At 38.8% G+C, this 12852-nt stretch overlaps 1 protein-coding gene across 2 annotated transcripts in view; it reads right to left on the reverse strand.

Moving 5' to 3' along the window:
• Window positions 1-8425, reverse strand: part of lrrk1 (leucine-rich repeat kinase 1) — a 63981-nt gene extending 55556 nt beyond the window's left edge. For both annotated transcript variants that reach the window (XM_081604898.1, XM_081604899.1), the window contains exons 1-2: window positions 8244-8425; window positions 3515-3641 (exon numbers count right to left, since the gene is read on the reverse strand). In XM_081604898.1, coding sequence (XP_081461024.1) covers window positions 3515-3584 — 70 coding nt within the window. In that variant the 5' untranslated portion in view covers window positions 3585-3641; window positions 8244-8425. The remainder of the gene's footprint in view (window positions 1-3514; window positions 3642-8243) is intronic.
• Window positions 8426-12852: the final 4427 nt, after the last annotated feature.

Below are 12852 nucleotides of genomic sequence, written 5' to 3' on the forward strand. Positions count from 1 at the left end.
TTGGTCTAACACATTAAAGTATTGTTCACATTCAGAACTAAAAGAAATCAAACAATACAATGCATAATCTCAAAAAGGCTTCATGGCATTTTCTGGAAGGCACAGAACTCTTCCTCCGCTGATGTGGCTGAGATGATGAAGGTCTCTTCAGCTCTGACCAATCTCCAGACTTCAGCTCAGAACAGGTTTACTGGAATGTGTAAAGAGGATTAGGATCACCGAAAACAATGTTCACTCGGAAATCCTTTTCAGTCCAAAGGTTTTTACCAAATGATTTCCAAAGTAAAGTCACTGTGTTAGGGACAACAAAGGAGGTTGAAGTTCGCTCTGAGTCAATTCGCCGTTGGGTCGTTGGGTGCTTCACCAGCTTTTCCTACTAATGGTGTCAAGAGAGTGACACCATTAGAACAGCACCCTCACTGCTATCAGACTGCCCCAGGGCAGCCTTGGCTATAATGTGCCTCACCACCATCAGTGTGTGAGTGTCTATATGAATTAGTGAATGACTGAATGAGAGTAAAACGCTTTGAAGTCCTCAGACTTGATTAGACACTACACAAATGCCATTTACCATCTTACATAACCGTGATTGAGACAAAATGTTTTTTTCTCCCCAAACATTTTACACAGAAGAGGTTTTTTTTCCAAAGGTTTTTAATGTTAACTTCAATTCCATTCAGTTTATTTATATAGAGCCAATTCACAACAAATGCCTCAATGTCTTAGATAAGGAACAGGGATTTCTTTGTTTCAATAAGAAACTTCTCATCGAAACGGACATAAATCACGTTCACTTCTGGAATATCTGTATGCTCCCACTAGCTCAGGAGGTGAAGATTAGCTTTCATAACTACACAGATGACACACAGCTCTACAGTACAATGTCACTAGGTGACTCCAAACCATCCAATCACTGAAAGGATGCTAAGAATAGATATATGTGTGGATGTGCCATAACTTTCTCCAGAAGAAAAGAAACAAAACTCAAGTCATCGGTGCACAGCTTCAGATATTACATCTAGAAACTATACAGCTAGAAATATAATGCTTGCGATCAGATACAAATCCTGGGTGTGGTGATGGACTTTGACCTGAACCTTCAGAGCCAGTTACAAAGTCAGCCGCCTGTCAACTGAAGAACATTTCCATTATTAAAGGACTAATGTCCCAGCAAGATTTATAGAAACTCATCCATGTGTTTATCTTTAGTCGCATTGATTAGTGTAACAGTTTTTTCATAGGTCTGCCTAAAAAAGGCAGAGCTGTTTTTCCAGAACGCTGGATCCAGAACGCTGCAAAACAGTTGAACATTGAGTTGCTTTAAATCAAGATTAAAACCCCAGCTATTTAGAGTTGCTTTTGAACCATAACAAATGAAACATTGACTAACTTATTTGATGATTTTATTGATGATTTTAATGTTGGCACTTATCAAAATCTAAAGCTTGTTACTGGTTTTCTCAATTGTTGACTGTATGGTGTTTTTTTGTGACTTTGTATTTTTCTGTTTTTATTATGTAATGCACTTTCAACTGCCTTATTGCTGAAATGTGCTATAGATATAAACTTCACTGAATGATTAAGGCACATAAAAAAAATCATTTCAATCACACACACATTCCAATCAATTGTTACTGCCTGCAATGGACTGGCGACCAGGGTGACCCCGCCTCTCACCCGCTTACTACTGGGCATAGGCACAAGCAGCCCTGGCAACCCCCTAGGGATAAGCATATTTGAATAATTACTGAATTACTTGCACCTTTTCTCTTTTGAGAATCACACAGATAAAATGTTTTGATAAAATGTTAGAAACTGAGTTGAAAAATTGAACTTGGAAACAGTTTTAAGACTTGGAACAATAAAATAAACTACAACGATTTAGGATTAAGTTGTCACAGCTCATTCTATCATCTGTTTTGATAACTGGCTGTTTGAGAACAGAAGAGGAAGACCATTTGTAGAAGAATGTGATGCATGAGCCTGACACCTCCAGCAAATACAATGTTATTGGTGAAATAAAGACAAGGAAGATGCAGCACTTTGTCTTGTAGTTCACCTTCAACATTAGATTGCTGAAATGAAACAAAGTTTGTACAAATAAGTTTGCTGAGTGTGTTGGAAGTCCTTCAAGCACATCTGTATGTTCTTTTATTCCTATTGGCTCTATTTGAGCAAGTGGTTCAAATTTAACAACAGTGGCTCTTAAATGAATAATACACAAATATGTGAAGTCAAACTGCTGTGCTGATGCCATTTGAGAAACCCTGAGGGAGTGAAACCATTTGACTCACATTAGAGGCTCACACTTCCAACATGGCATTTCCAATAGGACTCTTCTCTTCATGGGAAAGCTGGAAGAGACATTGATGCTAAAGAATAAAATGTTCCCCTCCCCCCACTCCTCTCAACTTCTCTAATCAACCCACTACTGCCAATAGATCTGTGGGAGTGTCTCACTTCACAACACAGCATTGATGGTAAAATGGTGTCTGTATGCGAGAACTCCACCACAGATTTACTCTGTGAAATAAAGGAAATAAATACAAAAGTTATGGTGGACCAGATGCATCCAAACTTTCATAAGCGACTCAGAACCAGCAAACAACGCAACCCACTCACAAACAGCCTCCAGGGTCATTAACCTACACACACAGATGAGGTCATATTGTGTGTGTTGTTTAATTAGATTCCAATCAGCACTGTGATCATTCATCTTTTGACCCCATTTAGAAGCTTCCTGCATCAGTTTGTATTTTATGACAGAAATCGTCTTGTAAATACTTAAAACATGCTAGAATTTTGATGTAGGTATCGTAAAATTGGTTGCTGATCCTTAAATTGTTTTTTATTTATTATATTCTTGTATTCTATTTTTCTTTATTTTCCAAGACACTATAATAATGTTGTCATCTTTGTGTGTTTTGTGTGGTTTGTTTTATGGGACTGCAGATGGAAATTAGCATTTCGCTAAATTGTGTGTTCCTTAATATGCATTGTCCCATTCTAGTAAAATAAAGTCAAATTTAAACTTTTCCAATTAAAATCAGATTTACTTCCCGATTACACAACCAATTGATTTGTCCTGGTCACCTGGTGCACCAATGTTAGAATGAACACAGTGAAAATGTCAAAATTACAATAATGCACATTTTAATAATTACTTACAAAGTTGTAACTTACTGTATATGCAAATACTTCAAATGGCCTGAACTCTGATCAGTTAGAACTCACCGAGTTCTGTCAGAGCTCAGTGAGCGCAGTTAAGGCCATAAAAGAGGCACTCTGCAACAGTTCAGGATTCTCACTCTGATGGTTTCACTTCTGTTTATGCTAAATTTAAGCAGCTCTACAGTCACTCCACATACAGACACATTTCAGTTTAGAGGTGCTTGTTTTCTCGATGTCCCTCATTAATCTGGTGCTGCAGTATTAAAGCTAGGTCTATGGTTTTCATCCTGCAGTCAAGTGTAAGAACTTTGTGAGAATAATAAAAAGATGGAAAATGACTCACTGTTTCTTTGCTCCATGTTGCTGGGAGGCCCTCCAGTTTCTCTGGAAACGCCAACAGACCAGTAGGACATTCCTACTGGAGTCAGTGGTAAAGCTAACCACAATCAGAGCTCAGGTCCTTCAGAGACCTGCATGAAGAAAGCAGCATTAAGAGACAGACTGATGCAGAGCAAAAGACATCAGATGTCAAGAGAAAGAGGATTAGGCCAAACTTTATTTCCATCATGGGAGATGAAGTGGAGGTTGTTGAGGTATATAATATAATATTAGTGTTTATCTGAAGAACTGACTGGACTGGAGACTCAATAATGAAGTCGTCTACAAAAAAGGACAGAACAGACTGTGCTACTTGAGAAAGTTAAGATCTTTCAAGGTTTTCAGCAACATGCTGCAGATCTTCTATCAGTCTGTTGCTGAGAGTTTCATCTCTTCTGCTGTCATCTGTTGGAGCAGCAGCATCAGAACCAGAGACATAAAAAGGCTTAACAACCTAATACAGAAGTTCGGTTCTGGGGACGACTTTGTAGATGATGATGATGCAAAGAAGGATTTTACATAAAAATCAACGTATATGTGGACAACCCTGGCCATCCTCTACATCAGGCTGTCTTAGAAAACCTGAATGTCTTCAGTCAGAGGCTTCTTCAGATTTGCTGTAATACTGACAGCTACAGGTGATGCTTCCTGTCAACAACCATCAGCCTCTAAAGTGACTCTTTGAAGAAACTTATATAAGTTACAACAACGTCTAATTTCCCTTTGTGATTAATATAGATTTTTGAATTTAATTTAATTATATGAGGGAGGAGTACCTGGACACAAGGACTTTACAAAGACAACCTGACGTTGAAGACAATTTCATATTGAAATGTATGAAACACATTTTCATTGTTGAAAGTGAAGTGTTACATGAATGTGGAGATGAGCTCAACTGTCTTTTGTCTTAATATAAACATTATTTTTTTAATTTATTTTAAGTACTTGATTGTTCCTGACATGCAACAGTCAACAGGAACAAACTTTAGCGCAACCAGCTTCTGCTTTAGGGTGCAAACAGTTGCTTTGAAAAAAAAAAAATACTTTTCACATTTTGTCATGTTGCAACCACAACCATGTGCGTATATTCTTAGTATTTCATGTCATAGCCCAAAACAAAGTAGTGCATTACTGCTATGTGGTTGAAAGAGGATATATGGTTTTTAATTTTTTTAAAAATTAAAATCTAAAAGCTGTAGCGTGTATTTGTATTCAGCCTTTCTGAATCAAAACATTGTAGAACAACATTTCATTGCAGTTACACCTGCTAGTCTCTGGGGTAAGACTCTACCAGTTGTATGTAGTACGAGTCTCTGGACCAGACTTAAACTGAAGTTATGATCTGTAAAACATTTATTTATAATCAGAAAAACATAGCAAGCAATTTAAGTTCAGTAGTTATGAATAACGTTCAAACTGTATAATAATGGGCTGAGAGTGTTTGGTAACTGTGTAGTAACCCAGCTGCAGGGTGGCAACCATTCTGATAGATAAAGCTTGGGGAGCAGCACAGTGACACAGCAAACACAGTGGTTGATCTACATAAAACTGACTGAAAAACAGAAGAATGTGGCCTAGTTAAAGCCAAAATTGCAACCTGATTGAAATAATTGGTTTGATCTTAAGAAAGCTGTATAGAAACGGATACCAGCAGACTTCAATGAACTGAAGCAAATGTGTGAATGGTGGTCAGCTTGGAGAACAGCTATAAACTGGTTCTTACCAGGATGTGAGAGACTTTTAAAGCCAATTGACAGCTTCAAAATATTTCTGCTACAGGTTCTACAAAGTTCTTCATCAAAAAGTGTACAGAGGACCCCGATCTATTCATAGATCAGGATCTGCAAATTTAACAATAAAAAGATTTTTCTGTGAAATGTCACTTCAAATTATTTGCCAAAACTGTACCTAATCGCAGATATTTTTGTAGCACATATAAAAATATTCAAAACAAAATGCAGCTTGGGAAGCTGAAACACATTTGTACAGTTCAACCTGACATGCTATTGGCTGCTGTTTGCAACGCAGCCACTTCAGGAGCCCTATTGGTTGAGTACTTGTACTGCCAAGAGCAGAAATAAGGAAGACTGTAGAATCACAGTCTGTCAGCTTCTGCAGTAGTGATTAAACATTTTTATGCATATTGAGTGTTTTGAACTATTAAAACCGGTGGCCATCAAAGCATTTCCTCTGTAATTCCACTCAATTCTCATCTCCTTTGTGTGCTCCATCTGGGATTTCTCCAGCTGAATTCCAACTGGATCAATGAGCAAACAGAAGGAGAAGTTATGAATTTTTTCACATAAAATTGACCTTTTTCTTCTCCCAGCGTCTCTACTGCCACCTGCAGAAATAGCTGCCGGTCAGAAACAACCAATCAGTGCCAAGAGGAGGCTCTTAGTGCTGTTAATAATGCTGTTCACTTTTGCTCCAAACCGGATTCCAAAAAAGTTGGGACACTAAACAAATTGTGAATAAATATGCAATGATGTGGAGGTGCCAACATCTAATATTTTATTCACAATAGAACACAAATCACAGATCAAAAGTTTAAACAGAGAGAATGTATAATTTTAAGGGAAAAATATGTCGTTTCAAAATTTTATGACGTCAACAAATCCCCAAAAAGTTGGGACAAGGCCATTTTTACCAGTGTGGCATCTCCCCTTCTTCTTACAACACTCAACAGACGTCTGGGGACAGAGGAGACCAGTTTCTCAAGTTAAGAAATAGGAATGCTCTCCCATTCCTCTAACTGTTCAATCATCTTGGGCCTTCCTCTGTCGCACCTTCCTCTTTATAATGCGCCAAATGTTCTCTATAGGTGAAAGATCTGGACTGCAGGCTGGCCATTTCAGTACCCAGATCCTTCTCCTACGTAGCCATGATGTTGTGATTGCTGCAGAATGTGGTCTGGCATTAACTTGTTGAAAAATGCAGGGTCTTCCCTGAAAGAGATGACATCTAGATGGGAGCATATGTTGTTCTAGAACCTGAACATAGTTCTCTGCATTAATGGTGCCTTTCCAGACATGCAAGCTGCACTCCACAAGCACTCATACAACCCCAGACCATCAGTGATGCAGGCTTCTGAACGGAGCGTTGATAACAACTTGGGTTATCCTTGTCCTCTCTGGTCCGGATGACATGGCGTCCCAGTGTTCCATAAAGAACTTCAAATCGTGACTCATCTGACCATTTTAAATGACTCCTGGCCAGTGCAAACAGCTGAGCTTGTGGAGCTTAGAAATGGCTTCCTCTTTGCACTGTAGAGTTTCAGCTGGCAGCGGCGGATGGCACGGTGGATTGTGTTCACTGACGATGCTTTCTGGAAGTATTCCTGAGCTCATGCTGTTATTTCTTTGACAGTGGCATTCCTGTTTGAGGTGCAGTGATGTTGAAGGGCCCGGAGATCACGAGCATCCAGTAGAGTTTAACGGCCTTGACCCTTACGCACAGCGACTGTTCCAAATTCTCTGAATCTTTTGATGATGTTTGATGATGTTATCATCATCAACCGTGCGGTTGATGATGATAACTTAAAAGTCTTTGCTATTTTACGCTGGGTAACACCATTCTGGTATTGCTGCACTATCTTTCTGCGCAACAATGGTGGAATTGGTGATCATCTTACAATCTTGACTTCAGAGACACTGACACTCTAAGAAGCTCTTTTTATACCCAATCATGTTGTCAATTGACCTAATTAGTGTTAATTTGTCTTCCAGCTGTCTGTTATATGTTCAATTTCCTTTTTCCAGCCACTTATTGCTGCTTGTCCCAACTTTTTTGGGATTTGTAGACACTGTGAAATTTTGAATCAACATATTTTTCTTTAAAATGTTACATTTACTCAGATTAAACTTCTGATCTGCCATCTATGTTCTATTACAAATAAAATATTGACATTTGCCATCTCCACATCATTGCATTCAGTTTTTATTTACAATTTGTTTAGTGTCCCAACTTTTTTGGAATCCGGTCTGTACAATTCTGTCACGACATAGTGACAGGTTTAACAAATGTGTAAAGAACATATTTTTTAATAAAAGTTTGCACTGTAGCTTTAAGAGTTTAATTTAAAAAAATTCAATGGGAAGATATTGTCAGTAGACTACTATGTTACAGCTTACTTATGTATGCTCCACCTGACCCGGACTATGGGGTTAAATGTACCATTTCGCTCTGTATTGAGACCAGACTATTACTATTTAATAGCAGAGTCACGTAAATACTTTGTATCACATTTTGAATGTTTAAAAAGAGCTCCAAACTACAAACAGACAGAGAGTAATTCCACTGCTCTGTTATCACAGATTTAAAAATATTTTTCCACTTCACTTGACGTATTTACAGGAGGGGGTGTCTGTCTGACGCGATTTAGTGTCCGCGTTGATGCGCAAAATAACTGCGACACTTTTCCAGCTCTACAAACGGTTACTACGCCATTTTATCAAGATAGTTATTCAGATTTCCTTCAGTATTCGAGACAACTAAGTTTCTGGGTCAGTAATTCCGGAAGTTTGGATTTGTTATTTGTTTCTATTTTGTATAAATCTTCAAGTGTTTCCATGACGCGTCAACTAAATCCAGCTTCAGAATCTGGAACTCTCGGCGGAGAACCAGCAGCCACCTCTTCTGGGCTGCCGTCCCAGACCACAGCCCATTTCCTCAGTCAAAAACACCCGGCTTACCTCCAGGCTGACACGTCCAGCTTTCCTCCCGACAGGACAGCATTATTCCCGCAGTGTTGCGCCGCGTCAGACAGTAACCTGGACCTTTCCTGCCCCGGCTCTAAACTTCCAGTCCACTTCCTAAATCTCAGATCCGAACTCTCCAACCCGGACACGCGCCGCTGTTACACATGCGTACGGAGGAGCAGTTGGGCTTCAAAACAACATGTAGTTCCGCTATTCATTCCTAAAATAACACCACGCCCACAGTTACAAACAGCAGACCAAGAGACTTCTTCAAAAGGAGCCATAATAATAAACCAGCACTTTTAATCAATAAATGTCGTGTTAAATAAATAAACAAACAAACCCTATTTCGTTGTTTACAGTGATTTTCACAATAAATTTTAGTGAGTTATAACAAATAATGAATTATTTTGTCCTGGTCAGTTTACATTGAAACATAGCTTATTTCATTAACAGATGAAATCAGCTGTGACTGCTGGATAATTAACCGTTTCTTCCTGGCATTTATACACAGCGCACAAGAAGGAGGGAGGCCACTGAGTAACTGGTCTCAGAGATCTAACTTTCACACTATTCTTACACTCAACACATATTTTTTTATTAATTTATCTTAGTGAATCCAACTATTTTCTTGCATGAGGAAACACCTACCACCTGCCGGGCCACTGCGTGTCCCTGTGCACAGATGCTTCATATGGGCGCTGCGCTGTTACATTTACTCACTTTCAGAGTAACTTCACTCTCACAATAGCATCTCCCCAGCAAAGGGGTGGCAGTGTAACCGGATCCTTTTCTGCGTTGTGCTGGTTATTGAGTGAATGGACCGTGACACAGTTTCTTTCAAGCGGATGATTGTCGGTTTATTTCTGACAAGAATCTCAGACAAGACCTCCCTCAACTGCTGATAATGTGCTAGTGGGATGTGTCGATAAGGCAAGCGAAATGGCTGGTCATCAGTCAAGTGAATGCGATGGACAAAATCCCTAGCCTCACCACAGTCCAGTTTCCCCCTGGAGAACACATCCTGGTAAGAAACCACGAGTTCAGCCAGCCTTTTTTAGACTCACCTGACACCTCACAGCTCTCTATGTCGATGTCATGTAGACCACAGTCTCTCAGCATCTGCACTGGATCAGCATTGTGATGTGATGAGCTTGCTGAAACAGCAGAATGGTTGCAGTACACTTCAGATCTCCCCTGACTAAACGCAAAGTCCTCCACAGCAACACATGGGAAGACATCAGCGATTTTAGCATTGCGGCGCAGTACCACAGGTTTGTTTGTTGGGTTGAGAACCTTCATAGACCCAACAATCCCCCCACATGGGTGTTACTACACGACCCACCAAAATGTTTTTTGGAGTGGAATGAGCAGATGATGGCTCGACGACCACAGTGCCCCCTAATGACAGTGGTGAGGTGGACAGAAGCTTCCCCCAAACCACATACTCCTGACGAGGAAGGAGGGTGACAGCCTGTCTGAGCCTGACCGTTCCAATCTTGTCAGGTAAAGTAGAGCAGCTGCAAAAAGTCCTCACACTCTGGGTTTGCAGTGTCAGATGTAATGAGTTCCCAGTTCCTCGAATCAGTTTTCATTCTTTGATTAAGGGGCCGAAGCACATTGCTACCAATGATGAATTCATCATGTTGGCCAGTTATCGAAAATGTCGGTACTGTAAATTTGAAGCCATAGATCTCAATGTTCAATAAATAGATGCATTGAGACTGCGTGAGAAGGAAACCACAACCGACGAGCACCACGTTCTCTGAGACTGTAAGAGGGATCAAATCAACACCTGCGGCTCTTAGTTTGCTCTCTGCCTCCATGCTCAATGTGCATGACATACTCCCAGAGTCCAACATACCCCTCAGTGTAGATCGGTCACTCACTGAAACTGAGGCATAAAACAAATCACTAGCCCTCTGAACTCTCTGTGACCCCAAGAAAACCACATCACTGTTCTCAGGTGAAGCGTTACAACACTCAGTATAGAGTGTGCATCTAGTTCAGTGGTTCTCAACCTTTTTTGAGGTACCGAACCCACCAGTTTCATATGCGCATTCACACCATATTTTATTTTTCACTTCTGTAGTGAAAAATAAAAAGATTTTTTCCCCCCCAAATTCAAGACATAGGGGTGACCCAACTAGAGTCTAGTTGGATCACGGCCAAGATCACCAAGTCTTCTTAAAAGGTAGAGTCTCTGAGAGCAGCTCTTCAAAATATAGTCAGTGTTTTCAGCAAAGTTGCGCTGTCTGTCCAGGAACGACCCAAGGTATTTAAAATTTGCCACAGTTTCAACAGGTTGACCATCGAGAGAAACTGGAATTACTATAAGGTCTTGTTTAGATCATTTAATTAGAGGTTGCAGGACACCGACCCTTATGAACTGGAGTTAAAGCCCTGCTGTACAATTTTCATTCAGTCATAATCACATTTACTTGCATACAGTGGAAACTTTACCCGTGTTGAGGTAGATGAGGAGTTTACAGTGTCTTTACTTTAAAACCATTTTGGTTTCCATTTGTTGAAAGTAAATTAAAAACATTTAGCCATAGTTTGACCGCTGCTTTATGACAGAAAAAAGGTTTGATGTCACAAATTATTTTAATCGAGGCATCATTCAATTTGTACTGTAGAAAGAAGATGACAAAAGTGTTTCCTGAATTAACTTTAATGTTCATTTCACTGCACACACAGGACAGATTAAATATTTAAGATTCAACAAATCTGTTGAATCTTTTAGCAAAATAAGTTCAGATTAACATGGGTGAATTCACAGCTACCTAAAGTTAACAATGAAATGTCTTAAAACGTACATGGATGTTCAAATATTGACTATAATAAATTAAAAGAAAACATCAAAAAGATGTGTATTCAAAGAAGACCAAGCCCAGTCTGTACAGATTGAGGAGACACTATAACATCTACCAACAGAGCAGGTTAATTACTGTAGTTTGAAGCTTCAGGTTTTGGTGTTGAACCTCCCAGAATCTCAGCTGCTGCAGATTGGCTGAATATGCAGAGAAAAGTACAAATAGACAGTTAGTGTTAGAAAAAATTATGTTGATTTTCCTGAACAGCTGATGCACTGACAGACTGTGACAGAATATTACTGTACCTGAAAATTACTTGAATCATCACAATGTATGTAGAATTTTTTTTAACGTAACCCCTAAGAAAAACAAGGATTCGCTGTAAATGTAGTTTACTTAATTTTTTTCTACAGCAGAAGTTTTGTCAAAAAAGCGTAACAGGCTTAATTTCAAAAGGTTGTAAAAAACTTTTTTTTGATAAAAATGTGTTGGGGTAGGTGGGGGACAGTCTATGCATCCTCATTCCAAACACATTCACTTAAATTTTCACTTTATGGTACATGTTCACATTCTTTATTGACTGTATATCAAATATATTTCAAATGTAACTGAAGATATGACATAATACAATACAGAGGTGTGACCAAGTCACTGTGTTGCAAGTCTCAAGTCTCTGTCCTCAAGTCAAGTCAAATCTCAAGTCAAAACAGGCAAAAGTCGAGTCAAGTCTCAAGTCAGGAACCTTTAATTTCAAGTCATTTTGAGTCGTTTTTATTTTATTTTATATAATTTGCAATTATACATAAAATTCAAATAATGGACCATTTGTTCTTTTTAAAATCTGTATTTATCTCAAATGATGGAACATGTGCAGCTGAACACAAAGTATAAAAAACATTTTTAAATTGGACCTCTTTATTGCGCAGTTCTGTTAAACTTGATATTCAATAATAAAAAAAAAAAAAAAAAAAAAAAAAAAGTATATATGAAGTTATCACAAGTAAACTCAGGAAGGTCTGGTGCATTTATTTTTCTGCTTTTATTTCTAAGTATGTTAGTTTCAGTCCTCCGTAAATATGGGCCAGATATTCTAAACACAACATTTATTTGGGACAGTCACTGTATTTGGTCTGTTTAAACAAATAAACCACATGAAAAAAACAAATTAATTGCAAATAAAGTGAAGTGGTTTTGAATTTGGATGTGATGGTAAAATAAATATCTGTCAGGCCAAGTGGTCAGAATCACTAAACACTAAATAATGAGCTCATTATTTCATGTCTTACTCAGTTAACTATCCCACTTAGTGTTATATTCAGGGTCAGTGAGATTGTACAATTTTTACAGACATTTTGGGACAGTTAGCTAAAGTCAACTATCTTAGAGCAAAAGAAAAGTGCCACCTACCATCTTTGTGAAGCTTCAAATGCCCAACAAAGTTGGACGTCGTGGCATCTCCATCCGATATTCTCTTCTTGCATGTTTTACAAGTTGCAGTTCGTTTTTTATTCGAAAGTTCATAACCTACGTAGCCAAAAGAAATTACTCGCGGAAGCATATTGAGCGGTTATTTCGTCTTTCGTTCCCTGAGCTCTGCAGCGTCGCCGCGTTTTTTTAAATGTCCAAATCCTGTTAATTTGATTGGTTGAGCTGCAGCTACGCACACATACATACATAAGGAGAGAAGAGAAACAGAGGGACAGTCTGCGCATATTGATACGGAATGAGTGAAAATAATTAATGACGCCACTTTATAAATAATGTGTTTTAAATTTTGAGTTGAGTAA

The sequence above is a fragment of the Poecilia reticulata genome, chromosome 3, assembly GCF_904066995.2.
Source record: "Poecilia reticulata chromosome 3, P_reticulata-male-v2, whole genome shotgun sequence".
Classification (NCBI taxonomy): domain Eukaryota; kingdom Metazoa; phylum Chordata; class Actinopteri; order Cyprinodontiformes; family Poeciliidae; genus Poecilia; species Poecilia reticulata.